At 38.2% G+C, this 18,618-nt stretch overlaps 1 protein-coding gene across 3 annotated transcripts in view; it reads right to left on the reverse strand.

Annotated features, from left to right (window-relative positions):
* LOC126183187 (monocarboxylate transporter 10) overlaps positions 1-18,618 on the reverse strand; it is a 422,090-nt gene that overhangs the window by 122,189 nt on the left and 281,283 nt on the right. For all 3 annotated transcript variants that reach the window (XR_007536702.1, XM_049924922.1, XM_049924921.1), the window contains exon 3: positions 18,103-18,519. Coding sequence is in view for 2 of the 3 variants with exons in the window: in XM_049924922.1 (XP_049780879.1) it covers positions 18,103-18,519 (417 nt within the window). In the remaining variant the exon portion in view is untranslated. The remainder of the gene's footprint in view (positions 1-18,102; positions 18,520-18,618) is intronic.

An 18,618-nucleotide genomic window follows, 5' to 3' on the forward strand; every position in this document is an offset into this window, starting at 1 on the left:
CAAAATTCACAAACAATGTTCTGCATATTGTGCTGGACTAGCACTACTGGAAGAAAGGAGACTCTGAGCAAATGGCTTAGTCACAGTCTAGGAGATGGTTTCCTGAATGAATTTTTCATTCTCAAGTTTCATGTGCACTGTTTTGAAACTTCCTGGCAGACTCGCTGGCCGACATCAATATGACATCATGCAGCCAGAGTTGATCTCGATATCTGTGATACTAGTGAAGGCTATTGGAATGTAAAAGATTCAGTGAATTGATCTATAGTGTATCTGCCTCCACATACCACTAATATTGTACCTACTGTCCCTTATTAATTTATGTGGCATATTTAATCTCTTTGGCATTTCTGCTGACACAGTCTCTTGAAATTCTGTTTGGTTAATGTGCTGACCATTGTTTGAATTAAGCACCATTTCCAGAGCATTCAGAAACCAAGGGATTTCCAGCCTACATTTATTTTTTCTGTGCATGACCTTAAGTGCATCTTGGCAGTTCACACCAAACAATCTCTGTGTAAAGACGATAATATGATGGTAGCACCATTCTATAAATTGCAAGTATGTGTTTATTTGTAATATATACTGATTACCAGTGACAAATGTCTCAATATCCGTCACGCATTTTAAAAATTATTACCGGTTATGGACCCAGTGCATAATAGTGATCAGCATGTTTGGGATCAATGAGAAAAAGAACAGTAAGTGCCAGAACTGATGAAGATGATGTATCTGACACTCTAAAATAGCTGACAATGAAGAAAACAATTCAGAATGATGGAATCATCTATGAAGATGGATCATCTGCAGAGCAATAGGTATTTTGCATACTCAATCTGTGTTCATTTACTGATACAGGAATACAAGGCATGAGATACCACAGAACCTGGCTTTGGAACACGTTATGATCAGCTGGATGCAGAGAAAAGGAAGAAAGACCACTACCTACAGATTATTGATACTCCTACACTCACATAGGAAGTGTGAGAGAAGTTCAAGAAGATACACCGCAACAACAACCTACTCCACATTATATCGAAGATGAGAGACTTTGTAAATATAAATAATGAAGGCTATGTAATGAAGATACTGGCTTTCAAATAATTAGTGAAGCAAGGGGGCTTCAAATATGATGAAAAACCAGTTGGAAGCCTCATGCTTCTTGGGCTGCCTCTGGAGAAGCATGAAGGCCTCATTAGAAGTTGACCACAGATATTATCATAAACAAAACAGAATTAGAAGAGAAACTCCTGGAACCAGTTCCCAAGTTCACCAAGAGCTGAGGACAAGACAAATCACATGCAGCACAAGGTGGAGGTCAGAAACAACACAAGTTTGTCTGGAGCCACTAGAAACATCAAAACAAAACCAAGAAGGTGAATAGAACACATTCAGCAGAAACAGACTGTTTCTTCTGCAGTGAAGCAGACCATACCACCAGGGAGTGTCCACATTTCCATGAAAAACAACCAGTGGCTGCTTGGAGCAAGCAAGATATTCCCAAGAAATCAGCATACTGGCCAAGGAAGTGTAAGCTCATTTTTTGCTAAAAATGACTGAAACAGAAAAGCCTCATCAAGTACAAATGTGAATGGAGGCGATGGAATAGTGGCTATGACAGTGACCAGAAGTGGAGGAGGTGCTGATGAAAAGGTGTTCGTTCTGAATTCAGGAACATCATGTCAAATGACTAGTTACCAAGAGATAGTACAAGACTTAGAGATGGGTAACTTTGGAAAAGTGAAACTGGCTGATGGAAAAGTTTCCAATGTGACTGGTAAGAGAAGTGTTATTATGAGAACATTAAAATAATCTGGTGATAAGTCAATCCATTTAATAGAAGTACTTCTGGTGAAAGAACTGGATAGGAATATGTTGTTTGTTAAACAGCTGGACAAGGAAGAAATGTGTATTAGATTTAAAAATGGTGACATCAGTGCATCTGTTGGTGAGGAGGAAGTATTGAGTGGAAGATCATCAAGCACTGCAAATATTACAAAATGAATAACAGTACAGTGATGCCCCACAGCAAAATGATACATTAACAAGTGGAAAGTGAAGCAACAGCCAGTCAAGGAGAAGCTTTGCAGCACCAAACACTTGGACACAGAGAAGTTTTACCTAAAGTATGCAAACTATTAAGTACAAATAAAAATGTGAGGTGTGTCAGCAAGGCAAACTGAAAAGATGCCCTTTGAAACCAAGTCAAACTACTGTTGAAAATGTTGTAGAACTGGTACGTAGTGATGTAGATTATATTAAACAGATCTCAGATCTCCTTCATCAAGCAATGATCACTCGTGATATTCAGTATTGATAGTGCTAAAGCATAGAAGTGATGTGTTAATCTTTTGTGGAGCTTAAGGGATGTGCAGAGTGTCAGACCGTGAGGAAACTGCAAAGTTTCCAACAGACAATGGGACAGAGTACTTCAACATCAAATTTGAAGACTTGTTCAATCCAAGTTGTTATATCAGAAAAGCACAGTTTAGTCTCCTCCATCCAACAGAAGAGCTGAGTGCCTGAATTACACACCTATTCCCCTCTTTAGGTGTCTACTGTTTCAAGGTGGTGCACCAAACACCCTTTGGGGGGCAAGCTCTGATGTTAGCCCACTACATGTGAAATATATGGCCAACTAGATCCCTTGATTGAAAAATCCCATTTCAGGTCTGGAAGAAGAAAGAATTTATTAAAGAAGATTTGAAAATACTCAAAGTTTTTGGCTGCAGACCCTAGACAACATATTGATATCTGACAAATTCATGGAATGAGCAGAAGAGTGTATTTATCTTGGAGTTGAAGCAAGATCAAAAGGATATCATTTGCAGAGAACTGGAGAGAGAAAAATGCTTCTAAGATTTCATCTTTGACATGGCTACAGTAAACAAGGAATTGTGTCTTACAGGGGAAGTAAATGTGAGGAGAGTAGACTACAACAGCTCATCCACATAGCAACGAGGTGACAGCAAATGATGTCAATACAGTGCAGTCCAGCTTTCCAGATCTATCAACAGATGGCAACAACACACCACCAAGGAAACCAGAATGAGTAGCAGATGCAGCTGAGTGTACTGCTGTTTGAGGAAATGGCAGCCAATTTAGGGTCAGAGAAGAAGATAGATATGATACAAAAGATGGTGTAGTCATCAACAGTGCAGATAGTGATGTGTGTGAAGAGTGTAATATGGTGTTAGAAATTGAAATTCCCATAGCAAAATAGGATTATAATGGTCACCACATGTGGCAAAACCAGAGAAGTGTGGTTCATGTCTCTTTTCATGTTCTTTATCTATCATGCATCAAGTGCACCCATCTAATCCAACATTAGTAGAAAAGGCTTTAGCCCCAGTTGACAGGGACTAATGACATACAGCCATGTTGTTGGAGATGAGTAAGCTAAAACTTTACAATACATGGCAACTTGTTGACAGATCAAAAGCTAATAGTATTATACAAAGTAAGTGGATATTTACAACAAATCAAAATAGGGAAGGTGATATTACTAAATTTAAAGAAATATTAGTAGTTCTGGGTTATAGTCAGATATCTGCATGAAGATGATAATACTATGGTAGGTAGTGCCATTCTATACATTGTAAGTGTGTGTTTACCTGCAATATATTTACTAACAGTGAGAATGTGTGTGTTATAATTCCACCACCCTATTGTCATAGACATCTCAAAATGCACCACACACTTTAAAAATTAAAACAGAGTCACAGTATGCTGCTATGTGGGAGAACATGACTGTTTCATCAAACACAATTTTATGTTGAACTATATCCAGTAGAATTGGTTTGCTCCAGAGCAGACAACATGAGACCCATTTTCTGGCTACACAAGTAGAAAAGAGACACTGCACTTGGTTAAGGACAGTCTTGGCCTCAGGGCTATGGAATTTACAAAATTGTTTGACATTGCAGAATCAACTATACAAGTCAGTCTCACAATTAAACACAAGATAATGTCCGATGAAAGAAAATTGTTGTCCCATGCATCAATCTAGTGTGGCTCTGAAATCAAAGTTGTCATTATAATTAGACTACGCATCAGTAACTTTAACTGGGACAGTAGTTATAGACTTAACAACACATGCAAGTGGTCTCTCAACGTTGAGAGACTATGAAGAAATTTGCTGAGTTTTTATACATTCCAACAGCCACTATTAACATTGTAGACATTGACACAATCTTTGGCAGCACGATGTCATGATGAATCAATCTATCAATTACATGCCAATTATGAGGCCTCCACAGCAGAAATTATGGCAGCCAGTTGTTTCAGATGAAGTCATGCAGGTTGTTATGGAAAGCTAAAAATTTTATTCTAATCTGAAATGACAAGCAAACCATGAATATTTTGTGCAAAGATCATATTTGATCAAATTAGGTCATCACCTGAAATCCCCTGGGGATATGAGAGTTGTTTGTGATACACCTGACGATGTGAAGGATGTGTCAAGTGTTCCCTGTGAAATTTCTGCAGTATAGTTGAAACAACCTGTGTATCATGTGGCTTGCCACTTGCTTCTGAGGTTGTTTCAAGTGGAATAAGTGTTTTAACAGTTTTGGTGATTAGTTCTGAATAGAGTTGTAGAACTACTGCAGGCTACTATACACTACAATAAGTAAGCATAGACTACGGTAGTTTTTGTAGCTGTGAACCATCTATAAATTGAGTGAGGATATTTAAATGGCCACAACATTTTTGTTCTGCATAGTATCCTCCTCTCTGTTACTTAAAAAAGAAATGCCTATAGCAAAATTACAATTGTCGATGTTTAGTTCAGGTTTTATTCAGAAATCATTCATATGTAATGTAAGAGATCTTTTATGTTTGTGCATGTAAACTGTACTTGCAAAAAAAAATAATTGTTTTGGTTACAAAAATATGCAGAAGTTATGTGATCAACTAATTTTTATTGCTTACAAAATACAATTTATATATATTTGATGCCCATTAACCAATGAAGCAGTTTATATTTTGTATGGATGTAAAATACCCAATGGACTAACAATAAATGATTTGCTGTTTTGATTATGGTCAAAGCAAAAAAACAAAAAACAATAAGAATTCATCAGCTCCCAGATTCTCACAACAATCATTTATGTTTCTTTCCCTACCAATGCTACCAACACTACTGGTAATCCTATGATTTACTGTCATTTGTGTACTGTACCAAAAATACCAAACCTTAGTTTTGGTAGAGCGCAACTCTATTTTTGATGTAATAAACAGTTCACTTGCTTTTTTCCCCATCTCTCTCATTTTTATTTGACTGCCCCTTATAGGTCTAAAAGTGGTCTGTGCCAGGTTTCATACTGCTTGCATTGAAATTTCATGCTCTGTGCACAAATGGGACATACAGAATCTGCATGTATAGAATAGCTTAGTTTGGTGGTCACTAAAAATTGTAGAGCCCTACAACAATGTCCTCACAGCACTGCAGCAAATAAACAAAACACATCCACCTGCATCAATTTAGCAATACTACAAGAAATGTTGATGAGCTTCTGGCAACTAAAGATACCATTAAACAGAGGTGTAACCATCTATGCAGAAGCTACTGACCAGTTTCTGTTGTTCCACTCTAGTCCAAATTCTTCATATCTCACACATACAACTGCCTAGATAACTACTAGTATTTCAAAAAGTGTGATTTTCTTTCCACCAGATGATTTGGTTTTTGACAAGGTAAAAATACTACTTGTGATGCCACTGAAGCTGTTAACTAGATGCTAACTGCATTTGAAAATAAGAATCTGGAATCTGATGCACCTTGTGATCTCAGTAAAGCATTAGAATGTGTAGCCTTTAACATCCTATAAGGATCTCAGTTTACAAAGTATGCTCTTTGCTGAAAGTAACTGAGAATTTTCTTTTCGTCATTGCTACAAAAAATTTATCATCCTACATGGGCATTAATTCAGTAGTATATTATACATACCAAGATGCCAGAGTGTTATACCTGGCAACTCATGAAAATTAGCAATGAATTGGTTTTCTTGTAATGAACTCCTATACAAGCATGACAGAACCTGAGAACTAATTCTGGGATTAACTAAAGATGTTGAAAAGGATCATAGTCTTTGACACTGATTCTAAATTATACTGAGGAGAACATATTACTTATGTCTGCAAGAGTATGCTTCCTCATGTGAAAACTGGCAAACACTATCATAAATGAGCATCTGAAGATGACATACTTTGATCTCTTCTAGTCACATATCTTATACAGTATACTGATATAGAGATATCCCTTTTGTATCAGTGAAACTCCAAAATTTCAAGAAAGAAATCAGAACAATGAGTAAAGTGAATGGTAAGGAAGTCTGCTAACCCCTCTTTTCCAAGCTGAAGATACTGACTGTCATAAACCTGTATATTCATACAAGACATCTTATTGCATGGCCAAATACAGTTTTCGTGTGAGACTGTTAATGACCAGCAACCACTTTACTATCAATGCTGTTTCACTTACCAGTGCCCAGTCACACAATGTTAGTTGCAAGTGACTTTAACCTAATGAGTTTAGGTTTATGATGTCATTGTAGCAATGATGGTTACTAAAGTTAATGAAACCATCAAGAAGGCTAAGAGATTATTTAAGCTAGAAAGAGCAGATAAACAGTTGTTAGCATTATGCTTAAATAGTGAACAGACACCATTTAGTTGTATTATGATGGATGTAGAGGAATTATGGACAAAGCTTAAACTGATTATAAATGGCACTCTGGAGAAGTATGTGCTGTTTAAATGAATTAAGGATGGCCATGAGACACTGTAGTTTAGCAACAAAATTCAGAAAATGCATTGGAACCAGAGATTGTGACACTCTCAAGTCAGAAAAGAATGTGGAAACATCAAGAGGAAACACTAGTAACAATTCTTGTGTCTGTTAAAGACTGATGTACGAAGCACACAACTTCCACTGTCATTTCTTAGCAAAGGATCTTGCCAAGAGCCTACGAAAATTATGGTCCCACATAAAATGACTAAGCAGTCTGGTGTGGTAATAGAAGACACAAAAGGAAAGCTGAAGTTTTAAATTGGGCTTTTAAAAAATCCCTCACGCAAAAGTATTATACAGACATACCAGTGTTTGACCCTCACACAAACTCCCATATGGAGGACATATAAATTGGCGTCCCTGGTGTTGAAATGTATCTGAAAGGTTGAAAACAAATAAGTCAACAGGTGCAGATGGGATCACAGTTCAGTTTTACAGGGAGTAAACTATGGCACTGGCTCTCTACTTAGCTTGCATTTGTAGTGAATCTGTCATGCAGCATAAAATCCTAAGTGACTAGAAAAGAGCACAGGTGACTCCTGCATATAAAAAAGGTAAAAGAATGGCCCTACAAAATTACATACCCTTATCCTTAACATCCCTATGCTGCAAAATTATTGAATATATTCTAAATTTGAATATTATAAATTTCCATGAGGCAGAAAAGCTTTTCTCAACAAATCAGCATGAAGTTAAAAAGCATCCATCATGCAAAACTCAGCTTGCCCTTCTCTCACACAAATATCCTGTAAACCATGGATACAGGCAGATTCCATATTCCTATATTTCCGGATAACATTTGACACAGCACCCCAGTTCAGACTGTTAATGAAGGTCTGAGCCTACAGAATAGGTTTCCAGATACCTGACTAGTTCAAAGGCTTCTTAAGTAACAGAACCCAGCATGTTGTCCTCTAGAGCAACAGTTCATCAGGGTATCACCAGGAGTGCCCCAGAGAAGTGTGATAGGATTTCCCTTGTTTTCTAAATACATAAATAATCTGAAGGATAAAGTGAGTAGCAGTCTGTGACTTTTTGCTGATGTCTTTTTAGTGTATAGGAAAGTATGACTGTTGAGCAACTACAGAAGGATACAGGAAGACTTGGACAGAATTTCTATTTGGAGCGATGAATGGCAGCTTGCTCTAAATGCAGAAAAATGGAAGTTAACACTGATGAGTATTAAAAACCATCCTGTAATGTTTTAATGCAGTATTAATGATGGGCTGCTTGATACAGCTATGGCAGTTAAATACCTAGGCACAACACTGCAAAATGATATGCAATGGAGCAAGTACCTAAGGACAGTAGCAGGGAAGGTGAGTGGTCAACTTCAATTCATTTGGAGAGTTTTAGTAAAGTGTAGGTCATCTGCAAATGACAAAATATATAGAACACTGGAAGGACCCATTCTTGAGTACTGCTCAAGCATTTGGAATCTCCACTAGGCTGGATTAAAGGAAGACATCGAAGCAATTCAGAAGCGGTCTGCTAGATTTGTTAGCACTAGTTTCCATATACACGTGAGTGTTACAAAGATGCTTTGTGAACTCAAATGGAAATACCTGGAGGCCTGTTGGTGTTCTTTCTGTGAAACACTGTTGAGAAAGTTTAGAGAACAGGCATCTGCAGCTGACAACAGAATGCAAATGCAAATTTCACCCAAGGACTGCAAAGACAAGATAAGATAAATTAGGGTTTGTACGGGGATGGTCCCCCTATTAAGCATGGACCTTGCCATTGGTGCAGGGGCTTGTGTGCCTCAACAGTATAGATACTGTAGGTGCAACCACAATGGAGGGGTATCTATTGAGAGGTTAGACGAATGTGTGGTTCCTGAAGAAGGGCAGCAGATTTTTCTGCAGTTGCAGTGGCAACAGTCTGGATGATTGACTAATATGGCCTTGTAACATCAACTGAACTGGCCTAGTTGTGCTGGTAATGTGAATGGCTGAAAGCAAAGGTAAACTACAGCCTTAATTTTTCCCAAGGGCATGCAGCTCTACTGAATGGTTAAATGATGGTATCCTCTTGGGTAAAACATTCAGGAGGTGAAATAGTTTCCCATTCGGATCTCCAGGTAGGGACTATTCAGAAAGATGTTGTCAGCAGGAGAAACATAACTGACTTTCTACAGATCAGAGTGTAGAATGTTAGGTCCTTAATTGGGCAGGTAGAATAGAAAATTTGAAAAGGGAAATGGATAGGTTGAAGTTAGATGTTGTGGGAATTAGTGAATTGAACATGGGGTTATAAACACAAAATCAAATAAGGATAATGCAGAAGAAGGTTAATTAATGAATAAGAAATTAGAAATGTGGGTAAGCTATGATGAATACCATAGTGAATGCATTATGGTAATGAAGACAGACACAAAATCCACACCCACCACAGTAGTACAAGCATATATGTGAACTAGTTCCATAGATATGAAGAGATTGAAAAAAAGAATGACAAGATAAAAGAAATTATTCAGGTAGTTAGGAAGTCAAAAATTTAATTGTGATGAGGTCTGGAATTTGATAGTAGGAAAAGGGAGACAAGGAAAAATATTAGGTGAATATGGAAGGGGGAAAGGAACAAAAGAGGAAGCCTGGTAGAATTTTGCCCATATCATGATTTGATCACCACGAACACTTGTTTTAAGAATCATGAAAGGAGAATAAATGTGTGGAAGATGTATAGAGACACTGGAAGGGTTATGGTTGATTATATAATGGTAAGACAAATATTTTGGAGACAGAGTTTAAATTGTAAGACTTTTCCAGGGCCAGAAGTTGACTCTGACTGCAATTTATTGGTTATGAACTGGAGAATAAAACTGGAGAGTAAAACTGGAGAAACTGCAAACAGGTAGGAAATTAAGGAGATGGGACCTGGGTAAGTTGAAAGAACCAGAAGTTGTTGAGAGTTTCAGAGCAAGCATTAGGCAGTGTTTCACTAGAACAGGGGAAAGGAATACAGTAGAAGATGAATGGGTAACTTTGAGAGATGAAATAGTGAAGTCACCAGAGTATCAAATAGATAAGAATATATAAAAAGACAAGAACTAGTAGAAATCCTTGGGTAACACAAGAGATATTGAATTTAATTGATGAAAGGAGAAAATATAAAAATGCAGGTGAAAGGCAATACAAATGTCCAAAATGAGACTGATAGGAAATGCAAAATGGCTAAGCAGGAATGGCAAGAGAACAACTGTAAGGATTTAGAAGCATATATCACTAGAGTAAAGATAGGTGCCACCTAAAGGAAAATTAAAGAGGCCTTTGGAAAAAGGAGAAGCAGCTGTGTGAATATCAAGAGCTCAGATGGGAAACCAGTCCAAAGCAAAGATGGAAAGCTGAAAGGTGGAAGGAGTATATAGAGGGCCTATATAATGGACATGAACTTGAAGGCAATATTATAGAACTGCAAGAGAATCTAGATGAAGATAAGATGGGGGATATGATACTGCAAGAGAATTTGAGAGACCCATGATAGAGCCAAGGTGAAACAAGGTCCTGGGAGTAGACAATGTTCCATCTCAACTACTGATAGCCTTGGGAGAGTCAGCCATGACAAAAAACTCTTCCATCAGGTGTGCAAGATGTACGAGACAGGTGAAATACCCTCAGACTTCAAGAGGAAAGTAACAATCACAATTACAAAGAAAACAGGTGCTAACAGGTGTAAATATTTCCAGACTATCAGTTCAGTAAGTCATGATTGCAGAATACTAACATGAATTCTTTACAGAAGAATGGATAAATTGGTGGAAGCTAATCTCAGGGAAGATCAATTTGGAGTTCAGAGAAATGTAGGAAGATGTGAGGCAATACTAACCACATTACTTATCTTATAAGATATGTTACAAAAAGGCAAACCTACATTTAAAGCATTTGTAGTCTTAGAGAAAGATTTGATGATGTTGACTGGAGTACTCTTTTTAAAATTTGAAGGTATCAGGTGTAAAATACAGGGAGAAAAAGGTTATTTACAACTTGTATAGAAACCTGATGGCAGACATAGACATCAAGGGGCATGAAGGGGAAGCAGAGGTTGAGAAGGGAGTGAGACAGGTTTGCATCCTATCCCCAATGTTATTCAATCTGTACGTTGAACAAATATCATTGGGAGTAGGAATTGAAGGTCATGGAGAAACAACAAAAACTTTGAGGTTTGCCAATGACACTGTAATATTGTCGGAGACAGAAAAGGACTTGGAACAGCAGTTGAATGGAATGGACAGTGTTTTGAAAGGAGGATATCAGACAGATATCAATAAAAGCAAAACCAGGATAATGGAGTGAAATAAAACTAAATCACGTGATGCTGAGGGAATTGGATTAAGAAATGAGACATTTAAAGTAGTAGATGAGTTTTGTTATTATGACAGCAAAATGACTGATGCTGGTCAAAGTAGAGATGATATAAAATGTCGACTGGCTATGGCAAGAAAAACATTTCTGAAAAAGAGAAATTTATTAACATCGAATTTAGATTCAAGTGTTAGGAAGTCTTTTCTTAAAGTATTGTATGGAGTGTAGCCATATATGCTAGTGAAATATGAACAATAAACTGTTTGGACAATAAAATAACAGAAGCTTTTGAAATGTGGTGCTACAGAAAAATGCTGAAGATTAGATAGGGAGATCATATAACAAATGAGGAGGCAATGAATAGAAACTGAGGAGAAAAGAAATTTGTGGCACAACCCAACTAGAAGAGTGAATCAGTTGGTAGGACACATTCTGGTATCAAGGAATTACCAATTAAGTATAGGAGGGAAGTGTTTACATTGGGGGGGGGGGGGGGGGTATAATAAAAGTCATAGAGGGAGACCAAGTGGTGAATACAGTAAGCATATTCAGAAGGATGTAGGTTGCAATAGTTATTCAGAGACAAAGAGGCTCACACAGGATAGAGTAGCACAGAGAGCTGCATCAAACCAGCCTTCAGATTGAAGACCTCAACAACAACACAGAGGTGTATAAACCCTTGTTTTTACCCCACTCCATTTGCAAGTGGAATAGGAAAGGAATTGGTCAGTGGTGGTACACAGTACCCTCCACCCTACACCAAACAATGGCTTGTGGAGTATGTATGTATGTAGATGTAGATGTATGTGCCATTCTCCAAAGAGACATTACTAACACTGGCTGTAGAAATCACCCAGCATAAACACGTATTCACAAGTTACACAGAAGACATTGACGCATACAGTTAGAAGGTTTGAAAGCAGGTTTCCAATCAAATGTAGCAAATGCTGGAGCCTCTCAGAGGTTTCCAGCTGTAACCTATCTACACACATTGTACAAAAAGCAGTGTGAATAATGCAGCCTTGTGATACCCACTAGCATGACTCAGGACATGGAGAATGTGATTTACATCTAGATCTTTACACTTAAGCCACCACAGTATTTGTGTGTGAGGATATACAATTTACCAAACACACTGCCTTCACCTTTTCTTGATCCATCTGTGAGAAGTGCAGGGCAGTAAACAGTTAGTGCTTCTCTGTATTTTCACAACTATATCTAATTTTATTTTTGTCATCATTATTCAAGATATGAGCTGGGGTAAGTAATATTTTCTGCACTCATATTGGAAAATAGGCTCTCGAAATTTTAAGAGACTGGACATCTGTGATTTATGGAACCTTCATATTATTATCTGCCAATGGAGTTTGTCGAGTATTTCTGTAATGCTCCTGCAATGACTAAAAAATCTATTACAAAATGTGAAGTTCTTCTTTGGTAAGCATCACAGACCAATAAATAGTACTAAAGTATAGTTAAAATGTGTTTTTAAGTGACCTTCTTTGTACGTCAATTACACTTAATCTATATTATTTCAAAAAATCATAATCTTGCACCTGCCTTCTCCAACACTTATCTGATTGTTTCACCTTATGTTACTCCAGAAAGATACTCTAAAGTACACTATGGTTGTGAAATATTCAAGTGAGCTATTCTGATGTTATAGCCAAAACAGTTTTGATAACCTCATTTATTTACATGCATTACGTTACAATTATTTTGATCCAAAGTGACTGCCAGACATTGCATCATGTGCCTATCGTTTTCAAGTCTTTATGAACTTCACAACAAATTCCTAATGATGTGATCTTCCTGCATACAGACTCCTCACCCACAAACAGTTATATAGAGCTCACCTCCTAACAGCTGCTTTCTGTGTGCACACCACTCAAGAAGTGAGGCTAGTTCTTATGCAGATTCTATACTGAATTCACCTGCTAGCAATCAACTACAGTTGATTTTATTTCATCAGCATCTTCAGATATTTTTACCATGTTTTTATTAAGTTTCTTTCTTGTTTGTCTGTCTGTCTGCTCAGGACTAATTTTGCAACAGATTTTAAACTAACTTCTCGATGCAGGGTAGGCATACACTAAATTCACACACACACACGCACACGCACACACACACACACACACACACACACACACACACACACACACACACAAAGAAACACATACTCTCTCTCTCCAGGAAACATAATGTAAATACATGAAATGTAGGCACAGTTGCAAATATGAACAACTATCAGCTGTAGAATAGATTGACAAAAATGAAAATTTGTGTTGGACCAGGACTCGAACCTCAATTTTCCACTTATCATAATCAGCTGCCTTACCATTAGGCTGTCTGAGCACAACTCATGGCCAGACCCAAACTTCCATATGCTATCAACTAAGTGTCTACAATATGCATTTCAGATTTATTATATTTATTTCTGTACAATGAGCAAGCAACTTTCAATTAAAATGTCTTTCCTGTATGGAAATACATAAAATGAATGTATGAGTGCAGGTTGTAGACACATGATTAATGACATAAGGATGTTTGTGTTTGGCCATGTGACATACTCAGATAGCCTAATGGTATGGCAACCACTCACAATAAGCAAGAAATCTGTGTTCAAGTCCTGATTCAGCACTAATTTTCATTGTATCATTCCATTATACAGCTGATGGTTGCCTGTATTTGCAAACTATGAATACATTTCATGCATTTCATAATGTCTGTAGTCGCCACAGTGCCTGTTTCTTTAGACATGCCTACATGTCTGAAGGAACATTGACTGCATTGTAATTTGGGATAACACAGGGACTGCAGTATTGTACAATATAAGTACAGTTCAGAAGCATGAGTCAGATAGGATAAATGTTTTCATAATGTTTTCTTTGTACTAAATAATTTTCCACAAGGAAGCTGAGGACCTAACTAAATCACTAACATTCCCAATAAACATACAGCATGAATAAGAAAATAATTCCATTTAGAGTATAGAATGGTAAGCCTCTTTAAATGTGGGTTTATGCAAGGTAGCCCCTATAAACAATGCACAGAGCCCAATAGCGTCTGATTCCAACATATAACATACACTGAAGAGCCAAAGAAAATGGTACACCTGCCAAGTATCATGTAGGACCCCCATGAGCACCCAGAAATGACGCAACACAACATGATATGGACTTGACTAATGTCTGAAATAGTGTTGGAGGGAAATGACACCATGAATTCTGAAGGGATTTCCATAAATCTGTAATAGTACGAGTGGCTGTAGATCTCTTCTGAACAGCATGTTGCAAGACGCCCAGATATGCTCAGTAATGTTCATGTCTGGGAAGTTTGGTGGCCAGCAGAAGTGTTAAGTCAGAAAAGTGTTCCTGGAGCCACTCTGTAGCAATTCTGGACGTATGGGGTGCCACAGTGTCCTGCTGGAATTGCCTAAGTCCATCAGCATGTATAATGGACTTGAATGGATGCAGGTGACCAGACAGGATGCTTATCTATGTGTGACCTGCCAGAGTCATATTTAGATGTATCTGGGGTCCTGTATTACTCCAACTGCACGTGCCCCACGTGATTACAAGGCCTCCACCAGCTTGAACAGTCCCCTGCTGACATGCAGGGTCTATGGATTCATGAGGTTGTCTCCATACCTGTCATGTTGGACAATTCTCTTCAGTTGTCATTGGTTCCATTCTTGCAGAATCTTTTTCTGGCTGCAGTGATGTCAGAGATTTGATGTTTTACTAGATTCCTGATATTCTTGGTCACTCGTGAAAATCCTCACTTCATCATTATCTTGGAGGTGCTGTGTTCCATCGTTCATGTGCTGACTATAACATCATGTTGAATCTCACTTAAATCTTGATGATCTGGTATTGTAGCAGCAGAAACTGGTGTAATAACTGCACCAGACACTTGTTGTCTTATATAGGTGCTGGCAGCCTCAGTGCCGCATTCTGCCTGTTTACATATCTCTGTATTTAAATACACAAGCCTATATCAATATCTTCGGCACTTCAGTGTATAGTGAAAACTGGAACTCAGTTGTACAGAAGGTGACTGGAAGACATATTTGTAGGAAATATTCTGGGAAAGTATAGTGCATCAGCAAAGTAAATCATATAAAAGACGCTAGTGTCACACTTTTAAGAGTAGAGCCTAGTGCTCCATAATAGGAAGTTTATATCTCATTGGTTTGTTTTCATGTTAATCTTTATTTAAATGTTGATTGAGTTACTGGAGTATTCACAGATTCATCTCTGGAGTACAAGAATTTAGCAATCAAAACAGAATTTAATTTGTTTTAAAAAGCTTTTTCACTATCTATTAGTATCTTCAGTTCCTAAGACAAGATGGTACAGTTTTTTTTTTTTTTTTTTTTTTTTTAAGTGTGAGGTGAAGTTGAGAACAGTAGAAGTCATTTTCATTATTAGTAATTTATTTATGGATATCACTATTATTTTTTAATCATGATTGCGTCTTTAAAACAAATCTAACAAGACCATAAATGAATTGTGCAGCTGGTGGCAACAAGCATAATTTCTTAAACAGCTTCATAAATGAGGCCTGAGGTGGTATGTCACATAAAATCCTCATTACACAGTTTTTTACAGTTAATACTTTATATCCAAGTGTAAAAATGTCCCAGAGTATTATTCCATGTGATATTAACACTTGTAAAGATCAAAGCCAGCAAACTTTCTAAAATCTTTCTCACTAAAATCAGCAATTAAATTAATAATAAATTTTGAATGTAAGGGTTTGAGATGACCTGTAATATGTGCAAATTCTTATTAATACACACACTCAGCAATTCCAAACCTTCAGTATAGGTATTTCCTTCCATCTTGCTCTACTGTTATCAATCATTATATATTTTCCATTGTAAATAAATAAATAACAGTTTTTTTATACTTAGTAGTGACCATTCATAGAAAAACCAGTCAACAGCTTTTGTAAAAATTCGATTTCTGATCCCTTCTGTTGGTACATCTCTAGTACACTACCATTAGTAGCACAGAGAATTATATTTACTCCATCAGGAAGGGTGAGATTGTTTTTCCTTAGCAAGAACCGGACCACACTCAATTTTGTGCCAGGGGCATAAAAACTGCCTGACAGCTTCCTATTATTTCCATGTGAAGCAAACTGATTTCTTGTTGTACCTTATAAAGCCATCAACTTTATTTATTGTTTTGATGTAGATTTAAACAATGACATGCATTAGACATAATTTCTCTAGTTCTTATCACATGCTAGCTAGCAAAAGAAATACTGTCTCAGAAACTATCAAGTTTTTGCTCCGGTTCGGAAATATCGTAGGTCTGGGGTGCTATATTAGAAATACTAAGTTAATGTTGTCATACATCTTAATTTACTCACACATTCTACTTTTCGTATAAGGGGCGGTCAAATGAAAACGAGACAGTCTATGTCACGAGCATGGCACCGACGTTGGTAATGCAGGTAGGTATGTGTACAGAAGTGACCTCTGTTGAGAATTTGGAAGAAACAGCGCGAGCGTTTAACGCTGTGGCATTTGTCTCTAGGTGTGCTCGACGTGAGGTCAGCGAATCGTGTGTGCGTCCCACTTCACCACGGAGGCCGGGAAAAAGGAACAGCGAGGTGTAGTGCTGTTTTTGACTGCAGAAGGAGTGTCAGAGAGTGAAATTCCTGCCCGAATGTCTGCTGAGTATTTCTAGTGCGCGAGTGTTTGCACGGAATAAGCAATTTCGAGGGTATGAGGTGTTACTGAAAGGCAGCAGTTGACCAGGGCAGGCTCATCAAGTCATTGCTGCGATGGATGCTGCCGTCAGAAATGACAGCCGGCGGACAGTGGAAGACATAAGGCTCATATTGGGCATCAGTCACGGTACCGCTCACGTAATCATAACAGAGAGTTCCGGAAAATCTGTGCCCAATGGGTTCCGCACAGCCTGATAGAGGAGCAGAAACTGAGCAGAAGGTCAACATAACTGCAGCACTTGGAACAGTATTACGATGAAGAATATCGTTTCCTGTGCTGTAGCGTCGCGGGAGATGAAACATGGTTCATCATTTTGTCATTTTGAGCCGGGGAGCAAGCATCGTAATCAACAATGGAAGCATACGGATTCACGCCCATCGAAAAAATTCAAAGCCGAGCACAGCAGCTCCGCCAAAGCCATGATGAACCTTTCTTTTTTCACAGAGCCCACTGCTCGTTGACTTTCTGGAACACGGCGCCACAGTTAATGCAAAGCGGTACGTGGACACTTTGGAAAAATAGGAGCGTGCCATTAAGTCCAAAAGCCCAGGAATGCTGATAAGTGGCATCTTTCTGTAGCAGGATAATGCCTGCCCACACGTTGCCAAGCTTGTTTCGACTACGCTGCAGAAGTACAGCTGGGAAGCGCTAACACATCCTCTATGCAGTCCCGATCTCTCCATGTGATTTTATTTTTGGTTCAAAATGGTTCAAATGGCTCTGAGCACTATGGGACTTAACATCTGAGGTCATCAGTCCCCTAGAACTTCGAACTACTTAAACCTAACTAACCTAAGGACATCACACACATCCATGCCCGAGGCAGGATTCGAACCTGCGACTGTAGCAGTCGCACGGTTCCAGACTGAAGCGCCTAGAACCGCTCGGCCACACTGGCCGGCTTTATTTTTGGTGTTCTGAAGAAAGACATTCGTGGATTTCGATTTGCTTCGGACGAAGAGGTGCCCACCTGAGTCCAATCGTGGTTCTGTAGGCAACCGCAAACGTTTATGCAGGAGGGCGCTGACCGTCTTGTCTCACATTGGGATAAATGTATTAACAGTAAAGGTGATTGCTTTTAAAGTAATAAACAATCTAAAACTTACTTGTATTTTTTCCGTCTGTCTCATTTTCATTTGACTTCCCCATATTGTTATCAGTTCTCCATGCAAGTCTGATGACAAACTGCATGCATTAAACTCTATCTTTGTTAACATACTGTGATACTTAACTACAGAAAACAAAATTGATAGTTAAATTACCATGTGTATGTAGGGAACAAAGTACCCAAAAAGCGCTGAAGGAACAGCAATTGCCCAAATAACATACTTCTTTTTCTTCCATATGTCCACATTCAGCAGTGATTTGAAACCAGTTTTTACGTTGTTAGACGCATCACTGGCTGGTTTGACTGGCTTAAACAGCACTGCGCATAGCATCATGAGCGCCATTAGACCAGCAAGAAACTGCATACACGACTCCATTGACACGGCAGTCAGCAGGCCTTCGATAACAAAAGGCATCACTATAGTGAATACAGAGCTCCCAGCAGTTACAAATCCATTCACAATGCCCATGTATTTCTTGAAGTAATGGCCCAGAATTACAAGGGAAGGAGTGTAGACCAGGGAGGCTCCTGTTCCAAACATGATTCCATATGTGAAACAGAGAAGTTCTATCTGAAACAAAGGATGAAACCATGTTGAGGTTAAATTTACAAAAATATTAAATATTATCTACACGTTATATCTGCCACTGACATTAACATAAGAAATGAA

Source organism: Schistocerca cancellata, chromosome 4, assembly GCF_023864275.1.
Source record: "Schistocerca cancellata isolate TAMUIC-IGC-003103 chromosome 4, iqSchCanc2.1, whole genome shotgun sequence".
In the NCBI taxonomy this organism is placed as follows: Eukaryota; Metazoa; Arthropoda; class Insecta; order Orthoptera; family Acrididae; genus Schistocerca; species Schistocerca cancellata.